Genomic DNA, 13,214 nt, shown 5'->3' on the forward strand with positions numbered 1-13,214 from the left:
CTCGATGATAATTGAAAAAAGTGTACGTGTGAAACGAGCATTATTTGCTTGATTCCCATTTTGTATGATAGACTGTTAAAAAAAAAACGACGTTTGCACAGTGGGAATAATAGGGAATGCAACATTTTATTTGGAATTTATTGAATCCCCAATTTCACCCGTATCGTTGAATCACAACCACATTGTCGTACGAACGACGTCTCTACCAGATTCACTTCGTGGATCTCTTCCATCGTGGAAACTCCATCAAAATAGACGAATCCTTTGAAAACAAAAATCGAGGTAAAGAAGTTAAACGAAAACAAACAAGATGAATGGGCTTTTGTAATGCGAAAAAGGAGAAAAAAAATGGTGGCTCACATTTATTCATCGCATCTCAATTCCCTTTAGCCAAAAGTCTTCGGCGCAGTTCTTCATTTTATTTAGCCAAACTTCGTACAATACTCCGAGGGACAAAAAAAATCATTGAAATTTGAGCTCTTAAGGACTCGGTCTTAATCGAGCACACAATTTGTGCTTTTTTTAACTCACGATAAAACAAAGTAGATCAGTTTATCGAAAGGATACGTTGAGTTTAATGAAATCGATTTTACACACACACTCTTATCGCTCGACTGTAAATTTTGGCATGTATTACAGCTTATGTGGTTACGAGACACGTGGAAACTATTAAGACTTAAAAGCATCTGTAAATATTATTCATTCGATTGTATAGCCCTGTTTTATACGGCAAAATAGTTCAATTTTTCATGGTATATTATCAGACACCGTCGTGCAAATTTTTATTCTTCATTCATTTTTTTATTTAAAATAATAGATTCATGGGAAAAATATTACTTCTTGAGAGTTTAATCGTAATGTTTTTTTTTTTTTGTTTTTTTTTTAAGATAATTGTTGGATAAAGTGCAAAATTCATTCTCATTTATAAATATTAATTGCTGGATTCTCAATTCGCTGTATAAGTAATGCATTATTCAAATAAAATATACGTAGAACATTTTTTCGTCGAAATTGCAAAAAAAATGGTATATATATTAATATTGATCAACAATAAATATTTTCGATCATCATTATTGCTTCTTGTTTTACGGTTGTTTAGAAAATACAATTAACTTTCAATGCGTATGCCAGCCGATGAACGAGCATGAGATGGAATTTTAAGGAATTAAATAAATTTTTGTTATCGTCAGCTTTTATTGAGGCGGAAAAAGAAAATTTTAATAATTAGTGAACCTTGGTATATTAAGAATTTGTAACGAAACATTTTCAAGATCGATGTATGGGCGAAATATATTCTGCTATGTGTTAATAATCATTAATTATATTTCAATGTTCATATAATTAATAATTATGTATATGTGGCTGAAATGGCGTAATTCGTAAATTGATGCTTCAAGTACGGGAATTTTGGGTGGACGATGGTTTTGAAACTGGCGGCTAAAAGTGGAAATAAAAATGGAAACGATTTTAGTTCGGCCACAGAAAACGTGCGAAGGTAAATTCTGCAAACTTCACGGTGATTCGTACACTCGCTTCTGTTTCGTAGCATTGCCGCCGCCGCGGATCATCGCTGTTCCACACTGTTCCATGTCCCGGTAGTGCGGCGCATGCGCCTATAGGGGGCTCTCGGAATATGCGAGTTGGAAAGGAAATCGAGTGACAGAGAGAGAGAGAGAGAGAAACGAAAAACAGAGGAAGGGAAGGAGAGAGAGAGAGAGAGAGAGAGCAAAACATGTCGGCAGTTGGCAGCTGCGGCTTCAATCAGAGAGTGTGCGAACTCCGAGCACAGTAATCGCGGTGCATCGTAGCACGCGAAAAACGCGAATGCCGGTGGACGCGCGTCGCGAGTCCCCGTCCAACTGTATATAACTGTGAATAGTGCATTTAAGATTAAAAAATAACATGTATATGTGCAACGCATAGTTTTTAACGTTTTTAACAAAAACGGAAGAAGAAAAAAAACGCAAATTCGAAGAGAAAGAAAACGAGAAAAAAAGAAACACGGTGGTGCGTCGGTCGAAGTTATCGGTGTGACGAAGGTTGCATTACGCTGCGTATCTTGAGTTTGACCGATCTCCATCTTTCCGGAAATATATATCAAGGCGGTATTTGCGTAGGTACCGTCAAACAAAATCTCATTTTTCGATCGATCAGGGTAAAAGATTGGTTGAGAAACGACGAGAGGCTCTCGGAAACAACGGAAAAGGCATCCGCGCGGTAGTTCCGTCATTCTCGAGCGCGCGTTGTGTGTGTATGTGTGTGTGTTTTGCTCTCTCTCTATCTTTCTCATGCCTAGAGCCTCAGTAGCCGTCCCTTAAAAACAGAGAGACGGATTGTGGTAGAAAATCTAGAATGTTTTTTTTTTTTTTTTTCAACAAATATGTTTGAACGATCAGTCTTATTTAGCCAAATTTAATTGACGCAATCTTCGAATTATTTTTCGTCTAAAATCACGCCTTGACAAAACCATTCGTTGAATGAGGCAAAGAACGAATTACACAGTCAAAATTTGCTAAAAGTCAATGGAGACGCTTTTACCCTCGTATGAAGGTAAAGTCGAGCGTGAACTTAACAGTTGGCAGTTTTTTTTTTAATTCGTCAAAAGCGAGAGAGAGAGAGAGAAAAAAAACGTTGTGTCAGTGCATGTATAACAGTCCGGTGCGGTGTACCACGACGACCGGTCCCACAAATTTTCACACATACATACATATTTCACGCATATATCGAGTCTGCGGAGAGTAGAGTGTCCCTTTGTCCGCGCGAAAGAGAGCCTCTCGCGCACACCGTAACATAGTCCTCGACGCGCTCGTCTCCGAACTCTCTCTCTCTCTCTCTTGTGTTTCGTGTGGCTGTCGTATGCGTGGGTAAGTGTGTATGTGGGTGTTGTGTGTGTGTCCGGCTCGGGCGTGCGTGCGCTCTTAACCTCACCCGTGTCCTCCCGAACGTCTGCTTGCGCGTGTGTGTACGTGTGCATGTGTATGTGTGTGTGTGTGTGTGCGTGTGTGGTTGTCAAAAATTCCGGCAGTAGCGGCGGCAACGGCGCGCCGGACTAGCTGCCATTGCTCTGCTCTTCGGGTGGCGTTTGCTACTCGGCGCGTTTATCGAAATCCGCGTTCGCCAATTTAGCCTCAGCGCCAACACCGTATATAACGAGAGTTTTGTCGCGGATTTTCGCATACGGGCAAGACGACGACACGGTGAAATAATAAAAAAAAAAAGATAGAGAGAACGAGAGAGCAAGCAAAAAAAGAGCGACGTTCGTAATTTTAACGCATAAACAAAAAGAAACAGCCCGTTGCATCGTAAAGTTGGTTTTTTTTTTATAGTGTCGTGTGTATCGAGAAAATAAATAAAGTCGACGACGTAGAACGAACCATCGCAAGCCGAACTATGCAAATGTGGATCTGCAAAAAAACGTGAAAATAAAAGAAACTCGGGTAAAAGAGACAAATAAAATCGAGTGAGAAGGAGCGTTCTATATATACGAGTATTCGGACGCCGGTAATCACGACAAGATAACCTTCAACAAGGGTTTTTCTCTGCATCTTGTTTTTTTTCTCCTCAATCTCGCGCCGACTCGGGGGTTTTTCTTCATACATGTAGAAATATATATACACGCATATATCTACACCCATATATATGTGTATATATATGGTATAGGTATACAATTCTCGACAACCTCGCTCTTCTCACCCTGTGCCTCCCTCCCCCCGCATTGCCCTGCGGTTCCGCGCGCGCGGCGAGTAACAGTCGCCGAGGAGGCCCAGCATCGTCACTACAATCGTCATCATCATTATCATCATCAAGCCACTGCTAAAAATCTCAAGTGGAAAAAAAAGGAGCGTACGTGGTGGTGCGGTTTGACAGAAGAATGAAGTGGCTTGGTGCGGGAAGCGGCGGCGGTGGAGAGCCGGCACCCCCTATGCAGTTGCACTATCCCTCGGCAAATGGTCACATACCCACAGTACGTATATGTTTATGCTGCCGTGTGCGCGTGTGTACGTTACAAGCTTTCTCAGTTTATTATATATATATATATATATATTATTCCATCTGAATATACATACGTAAAAGTTAACACGAGCACGGGTCCATTTGTATGTACGTATTTATGCACACCAGAGCAAAATATACAGCATTTTCTCGTTCGCTCTCGTATAACCGCTCTCCTCACACCTCCCCTCCTTTTCCTTCGCAGGCTTTGCCCGTCTCCCGCGTCTTAATAGCTCCGCCAAAGTGCGAATTCACCGAAGGAGAAAGAAAAAGAAAAATTCGCGATTTCTCCCACCATCGATATCCGCGAATTTCAACCATGTTACTGCTCGTTTAAATGTTCGTGTTACAATTTAGTGATTTTTTTTGGTGTTTTCTTTCGTATTTCGATTTCGTTTGTCTAGTTTTCTCATTAATGTGTAGTTAAAACGATTATGAGAATGTCGCGTCCGCCGATTCTGCAGTTTGTTATTCCGCGATTCAATTGTTAGGCAACAGTGAATTTATGATGGTGAAAGTCACGGGAGGTTATGTACGTTTCGCTCTCCTCGTTTTCGAGACAGTTTTCTTGTTTTTTTCTTTAACTTTCTCGTGTTTGCGATTCTACGTATATTTGACAATTTTTTTAGTGTGTCTTTTTCCATCTCAATAATCGTACAGTAACAGTTTCTTTCTTTTTCTCTTTCTTTCTTTTCATTTCATCCTGCTCTTGACGCAGGACAACGAACAGTGCGCTCAGGTTATGGCCGGAGGAGACGGCGTTCGCATACAACAAGGACAGAGTCACCAAATGGGCATCAACAGAGCCCAAGATGACGCCATGGTCGGTTATGTGTTCCAAAGACCCGCCGAACAAGATTACAACGCTCAGGCTAATTCTTTTCAAACTAAACAAGCACCTAGAGCTTGGGCTCTCGCCGACGACTCAATCATTGACAATGTAAGTATGGCTGGTGCCTCCGGTGGTTCGAGCGGCGACGCCACCAATGGGTACCTCACGCCGGCTCTTCAAAATCATGAAAAGTGGAAATATCCCATGAACAAAATCGGTGTACCGCAGCAGAGTCAACCTCAACAAATCGGCATTCAAGCCATGAACAATGTTCATCTGCCCTATGAAATACATCCTATGCAGTTGAAGGCAAGTTTTTCCAAAATATTATCACAGTTTTTCACTCTAATTATCACTGTTCGAAGTAACCAATTGTATTTCAGACTTGCTTGTTATCGTAGTGAATGTTTCGGACAATTGTTCATAAAATTGATGCTCCGTTCAAAAAGTTTTGAGTTATAGCGAGCTCAGGATTGAAACTTGTATTTTCAGCTCATTTATTGATCCATCGTAATTTTTGAAATAATTTATTTGTATATCCGGTTCGCTGATCAGAGGGGAATATAGTGAAACGTTCATTGGAAAATTGGTCGATCTAAAAAATACAGTCCTAAGAAAATCAACTTCAGTTTATTAATCTACGTCACATTTTATAAAAAATTCGTGACAAATGAAGCTTGCTAGTCTTGAATTTGTGGATGGATAATTCGAGTACAAAAAGTTGGAACCGTCACTAAAGTTTAAAGCGTGTGAAATCGAAGAAGCTAATTCGAAGCATTGAGAAAATTGACCTTCGGATAATTAGAAACATAAAAAATCATGTTTTCGGTTTGCTTGTTTCTCTGGAGCAAAACATTGATTGGACCGTTTGAGCTACGGATAGAAAAATTGGTTTCATAATTTGTGAATCGAGTGATCGCTTTTTTAGCATGTCAATAATTCTTATTTGTTTAATTCACTACATTAACCTTCGACATTAAAGATATTCGTAATCACAAAAATCAGTTTATCAATGATTCGTGGTTGGAATTCAGTTAATAAAAATCAGAGGAATTGTCAGTATGACACTGGACATTACACTGAAAGTAATGATGCAGAAAATTTAGCGTAACAAGTGAACTTGTGGAAAAAAGAAAATTTGAAAGTCAATTTTTCATTCATACTAATATAACGATATTTCAATGTTATTGCAGAGTGGCGCTCCAGGAACTGAGCACTTAGTTTATTTGAATAATCAAATGACGGCGCAGCAACAAGTCGCGCTATTTCACCATCAACAACAACAGCAGCAGCAACAGCAGCAGCAACAGCAGCAGCAGCAACAACAGCAGCAGCAACAGCAACAACAACAGCAGCAACAACAGCAACAGCAACAATTTCGAAATGGACAAGTGAGTTGACATTTGACATTGAATATGCATGGAATCGACTTTATTTTTTTTTTCTAATATCATTTTAAGGGGCATACCGAAATAACGTCATTATTAACCATAACGTTAACACCACGACATAACTCTCATCTTCTTAGTTTCCTATTAATCTTGCTAATTAACCGTCACTTTCTTCCGTTGTAAGTGATTAAGATGAAGAGGGGGGAACCTCGTGGAAAACGGCATTGCAGAATTGCGATTCAAAAACCCTTTGAATTCCTTTTTTACTCGTTGTTTCACTCGTAGACTTCCCTTTTTGGTGAGAAGCTCTTTTCACAGAAATAGCGTCTTGCTCTATATCCATTTTGCCACCTATCACACATCTTTGGCCTTTAATTTGTCATGAATCCACTTTTTACTCGTTTTTATCCTTTCTCTTAATTTTCTATTCCCAGTTTCTGACAACTCAACTCAATACAAGATTCAATACTTCACTTTATATGGCATTCGAAGGTAGAGAAATTAAATTTGTTCTGTACTACTCAATATCGATGTTGGAATGAACGAGAGGCGTTTATTCCCTTACAATTCCATCCCATTTCTTCACGGTTACTTACCCTCTTATATCCAACTTCAATCACGGCACAAGACGCTTCCAAAGACACCTTGATATCTTTTAGTGAATTCTCAGCAATATTCTAATTCACTCTCGGTAGGAATAAATATAATGAAATTTTTTTTTTATTAGAAATTCACATGACTGTGATTAGGTAGGCATTGATATATTTTTTGAATTCGTTCATTGTTGAGAGATTCATTGGCTCTTCGACTCCATTAGTTATTCATAAGAAGTGGAATTATTTAGATAGGAAAAATCTATAAATATCCCATCATTTGAACATCAATGGATAATTTTTAGCCTGATCGTTTCGGTGCGTTTATTCGCTAGAAATCTTGATTCGAGTCTCCGAAAGAATTCCTTTAATTCTCGTTCCGCATAGATTATTGCAAACTTTTTATCTGTAGTAGAAATATTTTCAGAAGTCAGTTTTTTAAGCTGCGAGCAACCGTTTTCACAAACCATTGCCGCAACAAAAACTAATATGAGAACGAAAAAAATAGTTTTCCAAGGTTCGTAATCGAGTAATCGATTTATTCTTATTCGATGCGGAAAAAATGTATTATTTTGAGAAAGCTCTTCATCTAAACTATTAGCCAATAATGCTTTTTCGTCTGTGTCAAAGGTCAATGTTCGTAATCGTTGAAAACTAGTTGATCTCATTTAATTCATCAAATTCGAGCATTAGATTGTCAATTTTAATTTCGAGCAAAAAGAAAGTTTTTGGAAAAGGATTTTTGGAATTTTCGATCCTCGAACTTCGCCAAATCAAATCCGATACAGTGTTGCATACAACAGTTCGTTGAAAACTTGTACCTTCGTTGGAAAAAAAAGCCAAATAAAAAACTCGTTGCAATCCAAATTTAATTAGCACTGCGATGCAGAGCCGAGGGAAGTAATTAACGTGGAAACGGGTAGACAGAGCGAAACCCGTGCGTATTTTATTCACATATGGGAAGCCATAGAGGAACTAGTCTCGTTGGTGAAGAGTTAGCACAGATGTACCGTAGGCGCGCATTTACTTTTGCGGGCGAACGATAAAAGCCCACGCGATCTTTTGGAACCTACGGATTCTACCTCGCGCACACAGTCTCTTGTTTTTTTCTGTCCGTCCCACCGCGGCGATCGCCCACCAAAATTCATTTTCGCTTTGGGTGCTCTGAGTTATCGCACACGTAGATACGTCTGACAAACAAACAGATATTTATACGACATCACACGTAATTGACCGGCGGTGGAAGACACTCCGTGACTCCGTCAGTTTCCAACGCGATGTTAATTCTGAAAACAAAATTCAATATTTTACAAAAACTCGAAACAAATTAAAGAGGTTTTAAAGTGCATCAGCTGCTTCGACGTTCAGATGTCTTCGGCGTACGATCGAAAGTTTAAAGTTTTTGATCCTCTTTGGAAAAAAAATTAATTTTCCACTTTTTCCATCTCATTTTTTCGAGTCGAAGAATTTTCTGAGAGTAGCGCGAAGCTGCTTGAAAATGTTTCAAGGATTCGTCACTTATTCTTATCTAATCTTCGAGCTTTTCATAGGAAAAGAAGCAACGAATAGTGAAAATTAATGCAGGAGCATGTTTTTTAACAACAGAAATTGGGGGGGGGGGGGGAACAGTGAAATCGAGGGCAATAACAAAAGTGAATTACAAAATAGGTTATAAGCATATTTTTCGCAGTCGATATTCTTTCCTCAGTCTGAAGCATCATTTGAAGTCGTGCACCAAGTTAGAAGCAGTGAAACTACAAAATAATTTTTTTTGTCTCCATTTGAATCAGTGAATATCAGAGGTGAATGAAAATTTTTGAATTCATGAATCCTGGACTCGTTGGTTATTCGCTTCTCCTCTCGACTGAATTTCCACCAATTTTTCCGAGCTTTCGTTTCATTCTCACGATGAGAAAGAGAGAGGAAGATAAGTTTGTTGTTCGTCGCAGAAGGAGTAGCACGTTACGAGTTAGAACCTACCTTTTTAATCGCTTTGCTTTGTCAAGGAAGGTGCGTAAAAAGCGGATAAACCGCCAGTTGGCTGACCTCGCCGGATTCTGTATCGAATATATGAAACTCTTGAAAGAGCTCGGGTAGGGTTTCTTCGCTCGATCGTACGCACATGCGAGAAAAACCCGCGACTCGCATTTCTCCATGGCGATGGGGATATACCAGTTTATTCGTACATTGTGTACAAATATGCACACGTAAACATGCATACACTGTCGCTCAAAAGTTTGAAAGCTGTCAACATTTGAAAATATCACTTGAAATAAAACTTTGGATTCTAAAGTAGACGAATAATTAACTAAATCCTTACAATCCACTGGATTCGTGTGAATTTTCGTGTGAAAAAATCGATTGATCAACTGCCAGCAGAAGAAAATACGATTCGAATCTTTAAGAGTCCTTCGTGCGACTCATATTTGTTTTCTCCTTTAAAGCTCGAGTGCAAAAAGACTCCGTCGTCGTCGTGCGAGACATTAATATCAATGATTTATCCGATAAAGATGATTTCAAACTTTTGAATGTTACTGTACAGAAGATATAAATATACACGCGCATATACGAATATATCCATATACGCATATAAAACGTATACACAACGCGTTTCTCGTTTATGTACGTTAAGCGATTAGGAAGTTCACCTTGAATGCCAATTAAATTGAAACTCATAACCGAGTAGGGTCGATATACTTATTCCACTGCTAAGGGGGACGCAACGACGAGAATAATGCAATTGACAGCAAAAAATTCCGAGCTTTTTTCCAATTTGAACTCCATAAAGGAGATATGGATATATGGAACCAAATGCAAATTTTATCTCGCAGCCTTTTGCTCGACACAAAGTGAAACAACGTTGAGAATTCGTTGCAGTCGATCGGTTAGAATTTCTATTCTGCATTATTCTCAAAACTGTTCGTATTTTCTTTGGGCTCGTCGTCTAGGTTTCAAAAGAAGGGAATTCACATTGTTTGCGTAATTGGCTTGTTGCTAGCAGGAGCAGGGCGATAGTACAGAAATATTGAATTCCTCTTGTCTTTGTATTTCATTAAAATTTTTGAAAAATATTAATAGCCTCGAACTTCCGGGTTTTGCTTTTCGAACTTTGGTTTTGTATTAGCGAATACGCTTCGATCTCAGTCGATTCTCAAAATTTTACTTTCTCTTGAGAAGAATTGTTGCTTTTTCGTAACTCGATAAAGAAATATTGGAATTCCTAGCTGGCACTTCAAGACTAACTTCGAAAAATGGAATGAAAATTCCGACGCTTGATCGACAAAGCCGCGATAATTTCACTTGAGCGTGTGCGTACTCGTGAATGAATTTTCGACGTCGCGACTCGGCGAAAGTCTTGAATATGGAGGGCCTAACTTGAGTGTTCTCGGGACTATCAGCCCCGTCGTAAAAATCGTGTCAGGGCCAGAATTTGGCCGTTTGGCAAAGGGGTCGACCGACTGGCAGTCGCCCGTTGGCCGTGGAGAGATAGCGTCCTTCGAAATCGAGAGACAGAGACAGAGAAAGAGCGAAAGAAACTTGAGTACTCGACTCAGCGATACTTCCTTCAGCCACATTTGCTCGTTTCATCTTTTTCTCTGGGCTTTACTTATTTCGCGACCGAATTTACGCTTTTCACGTTGCGTTATCATATTCCGGACAAAGTAAATTGGGTTTGTCACAGTCATTAACGATTATGGACTTTGAATGAACATCCAACTGTGGATCACGAAATTGTGAGACCATAAATTAATGAATTCGCCTCGAAAATCAGTGTTTCTTGTCAGCCCCACATTTCTGAATGGCTATATTACTTTCGGGTAGTACCGTCCCAAACTTTGGAACATTATGGACTCCGGGAGTTTTATTACATCAATGATGTGGGCAACGATGGAATAAACTGAGATTGCAGTCAAACTTTATCAGTCTCGATTGAAGTTTCAAGGTAGAGCAAAGTTTTTCGGACTTGACGATATTTCGTTCATCTCACAGGTTTTTTTCAAACCAGAAAAAGATACAATTTGTATCCTTAAGGAAGTTCGCGCGAATCTAATAGAAATCGAAAATTCCAACTTTAAGAGTTGAAATTTGATCCAGTTGTCGAGAAAACATTTAACGAAAATCACAGGTACACTTCCTGTGCGATCATTTGCATTTAATGAAATACGTTCCCCCCAACTTTAGAGTCAAAAACGAGAATAAGAAAATAGGACGTTTTTAGGTAACAATGGTGTCGTGAGAAAGTCTCGTTACCGGTAAAAATAACTTGGAAATGGAAAAAAAAATTTTTATTTGAGATTAACGAGTAATAACGACATGAACAGTGGAAGGTTTGACAACACCATGAGCCAGCTGGTTTAAAATATAGATATGCATACGCATACAAATAGAAAATGGCTGTTGTCACATTTTCCTTGACGATTTAACTCCGAAAGTATTTTAAAGGCAATCATTATATAATTATAATAATTGAGAGGATAAATTGTAATCGTTTCTTTGATCATGAAAAAGGCAAAAAAGTTCAGTTGCTTTTTTGAATCACAAGTGATCTTCCTCAATGAGTTATTGAAAGATTTTTCAAAAAGCTTTAAAAACAGTGATTTTTTTGAGATTTTGGTTAAAATTAAAAAAATTTCGAATAAATTCAGTGGTTTTCGTGTTCGTGGAAATAAATAATTCAAATGACGGCTAACAAGAGACGATAAATTATGAAGAATCAACAATTTGATCGTTTTGCAATCAGTATTCACACAACCTTGAAAATGGCATTTCATTGAGGTTTCCATATTCATTAGTCGATTTGCGGTTTCGTTCGTGGTCAAAACAATGCCGAGTTCGGATATTTGTCGTATCTCGATAATGTCCGTATCAATTTAAAAGGCTGTTTTGCTTTCGTTTCTCGGATTATCTTCGTCTCAGACGACATTGGGTTTAGGTGGGAACACACCTGAGTAAGAAGTCTCGACGCTGACGAAGCTCGGAGTCAGCGAAGTAAAGCAAGAGCTCGAAGTATCCGCACAATTTAATTTTCCCTCCGTCATCCTTCTTTTTCACCATTTAAATCGTTGAAGTGTCTCATTTTCCGTTCAAAATAAAACGAGCGATCGCACGCATACTCGTGACGATATCGATGTCGAGCTTGGCACGGCGCTGCAATGCAAAACAAGCGCTAAGTTCACGAACGTGAATACATCATATTTACCATGTACGCCGAGTGGACATAAGCGCAGAGTTAGTGTCGAATATGTACGCGTTGATTTCCCGATACGTTATCACATTTGCCGTATGACCGATTTCACACGATGATCGTCAACATACGCGACAGTTATTCCATCTGAAAAGGCACCCTAGCGTTCCCCGGATTATCGATACGAATTGATAAAACGGAAGAAGACAAATATTCAGAGAGGAAACCATCGTCATGGTCGCAATGAGATTCGCGTGGATTAACGATTTTTCAAAGTTTTTAGAATTTCTTCGTGTCCCGGAAGCTGGATCATGACACTTGTAAATATCAACTTCGCATGCTCAAATTCAAGTCCACCTTGACGCCCGGTGATCGATCAGAGGTTTTCTCTCATAGTGTAACCAAAGCGAGTGAAGCGTCGGACACTCTGTGATAGGCAATTAAATTCGTACTGATTCTCACGAAAATTACTCGATGGATTGGAACAAAAATACTCGTTGGCAATCCTCCAGTTATCGGTCCGATTGGATTATTAATCGCGGAGAGAAATAGGTTGGCTGGTGTTTCGAGTTAAATTTAATTATTAACTTTCTCAATGTACAACAAATTTGAAATCGTGAGATTATTGTGTCCCGATGATGTTCTGCATTCGTTGTTCGTACGTTTTCAAATCGATGCAGGAAACCAGTTGAACGGTGTGAAATAGCTATCGGACCTCGGTCAAATATTCAGTATGCTAATAACGAAGCTTCTTCAATGTTGGTCGAACGAAAAGGGGGGGAATTTGTGAAATTTTGTAGACCCAAGAAATTCTGGGGTTTCAACTCAGGAATATTCTGCAGGATCATTCTGGTTTCAGAGTAGCATAAAAAATTGATATCGCAAAGTCTTGACACCCGAAATTTGGAGCCCCCCGTGTTATACCAAATCGAGAAATGAAATCGACTTTTCGAAGTGTCACGATACCAAAAAACTTGCAGTGTGTTCAGAAGTAATCACGTTGATACCGACTCGTATGAATGAATTGGAAAAGAATTTCAGCGCGAAGTTGTGACCTCGACAAAGCGTGCGCGGGATGATACGCCCTCGCAATAGTTCATTTAGAGTCCATTGAAAAATGATTTTTTCAACGTAACAACAGTTTCGACGTATTATCTCGATGCGAATTTAATAACTGGGCTCCAAAATGCTAATAAACGCCCTACGCGAGTGGGTCCTAC

The 13,214-nt window shown here is 39.2% G+C and overlaps 1 protein-coding gene and 1 long non-coding RNA gene across 9 annotated transcripts in view; one reads left to right on the plus strand and one right to left on the minus strand.

Annotated features, from left to right (window-relative positions):
• The first annotated feature begins 1,761 nt into the window (after positions 1–1,761).
• The window catches only part of pum (pumilio), a 101,920-nt gene continuing 90,467 nt past the window's right edge, over positions 1,762–13,214 (plus strand). For 3 of the 8 annotated variants that reach the window (XM_043416757.1, XM_043416765.1, XM_043416763.1), the window contains exons 1-4: positions 1,762–2,117; positions 3,327–3,964; positions 4,712–5,134; positions 6,019–6,216. In XM_043416757.1, the coding sequence (XP_043272692.1) occupies positions 3,872–3,964; positions 4,712–5,134; positions 6,019–6,216 (714 nt within the window). In that variant the 5' untranslated portion in view covers positions 1,762–2,117; positions 3,327–3,871. Of the gene's footprint in view, positions 2,118–3,326; positions 3,965–4,192; positions 4,526–4,711; positions 5,135–6,018; positions 6,217–13,214 lie in introns of those variants that run through there. The other 5 variants (XM_043416761.1, XM_043416760.1, XM_043416758.1 and 2 more) reach the window with 5 other exon arrangements.
• On the minus strand, positions 6,297–9,358 carry LOC122409308 (uncharacterized). Its single transcript, XR_006260649.1, has 3 exons — positions 9,130–9,358; positions 8,790–9,053; positions 6,297–8,095 (listed from the first exon to the last, which is right to left on the minus strand). It is a non-coding gene; the product is annotated as an uncharacterized lncRNA (long non-coding RNA).

This window comes from Venturia canescens, chromosome 4 (assembly GCF_019457755.1).
Source record: "Venturia canescens isolate UGA chromosome 4, ASM1945775v1, whole genome shotgun sequence".
Classification (NCBI taxonomy): Eukaryota; Metazoa; Arthropoda; class Insecta; order Hymenoptera; family Ichneumonidae; genus Venturia; species Venturia canescens.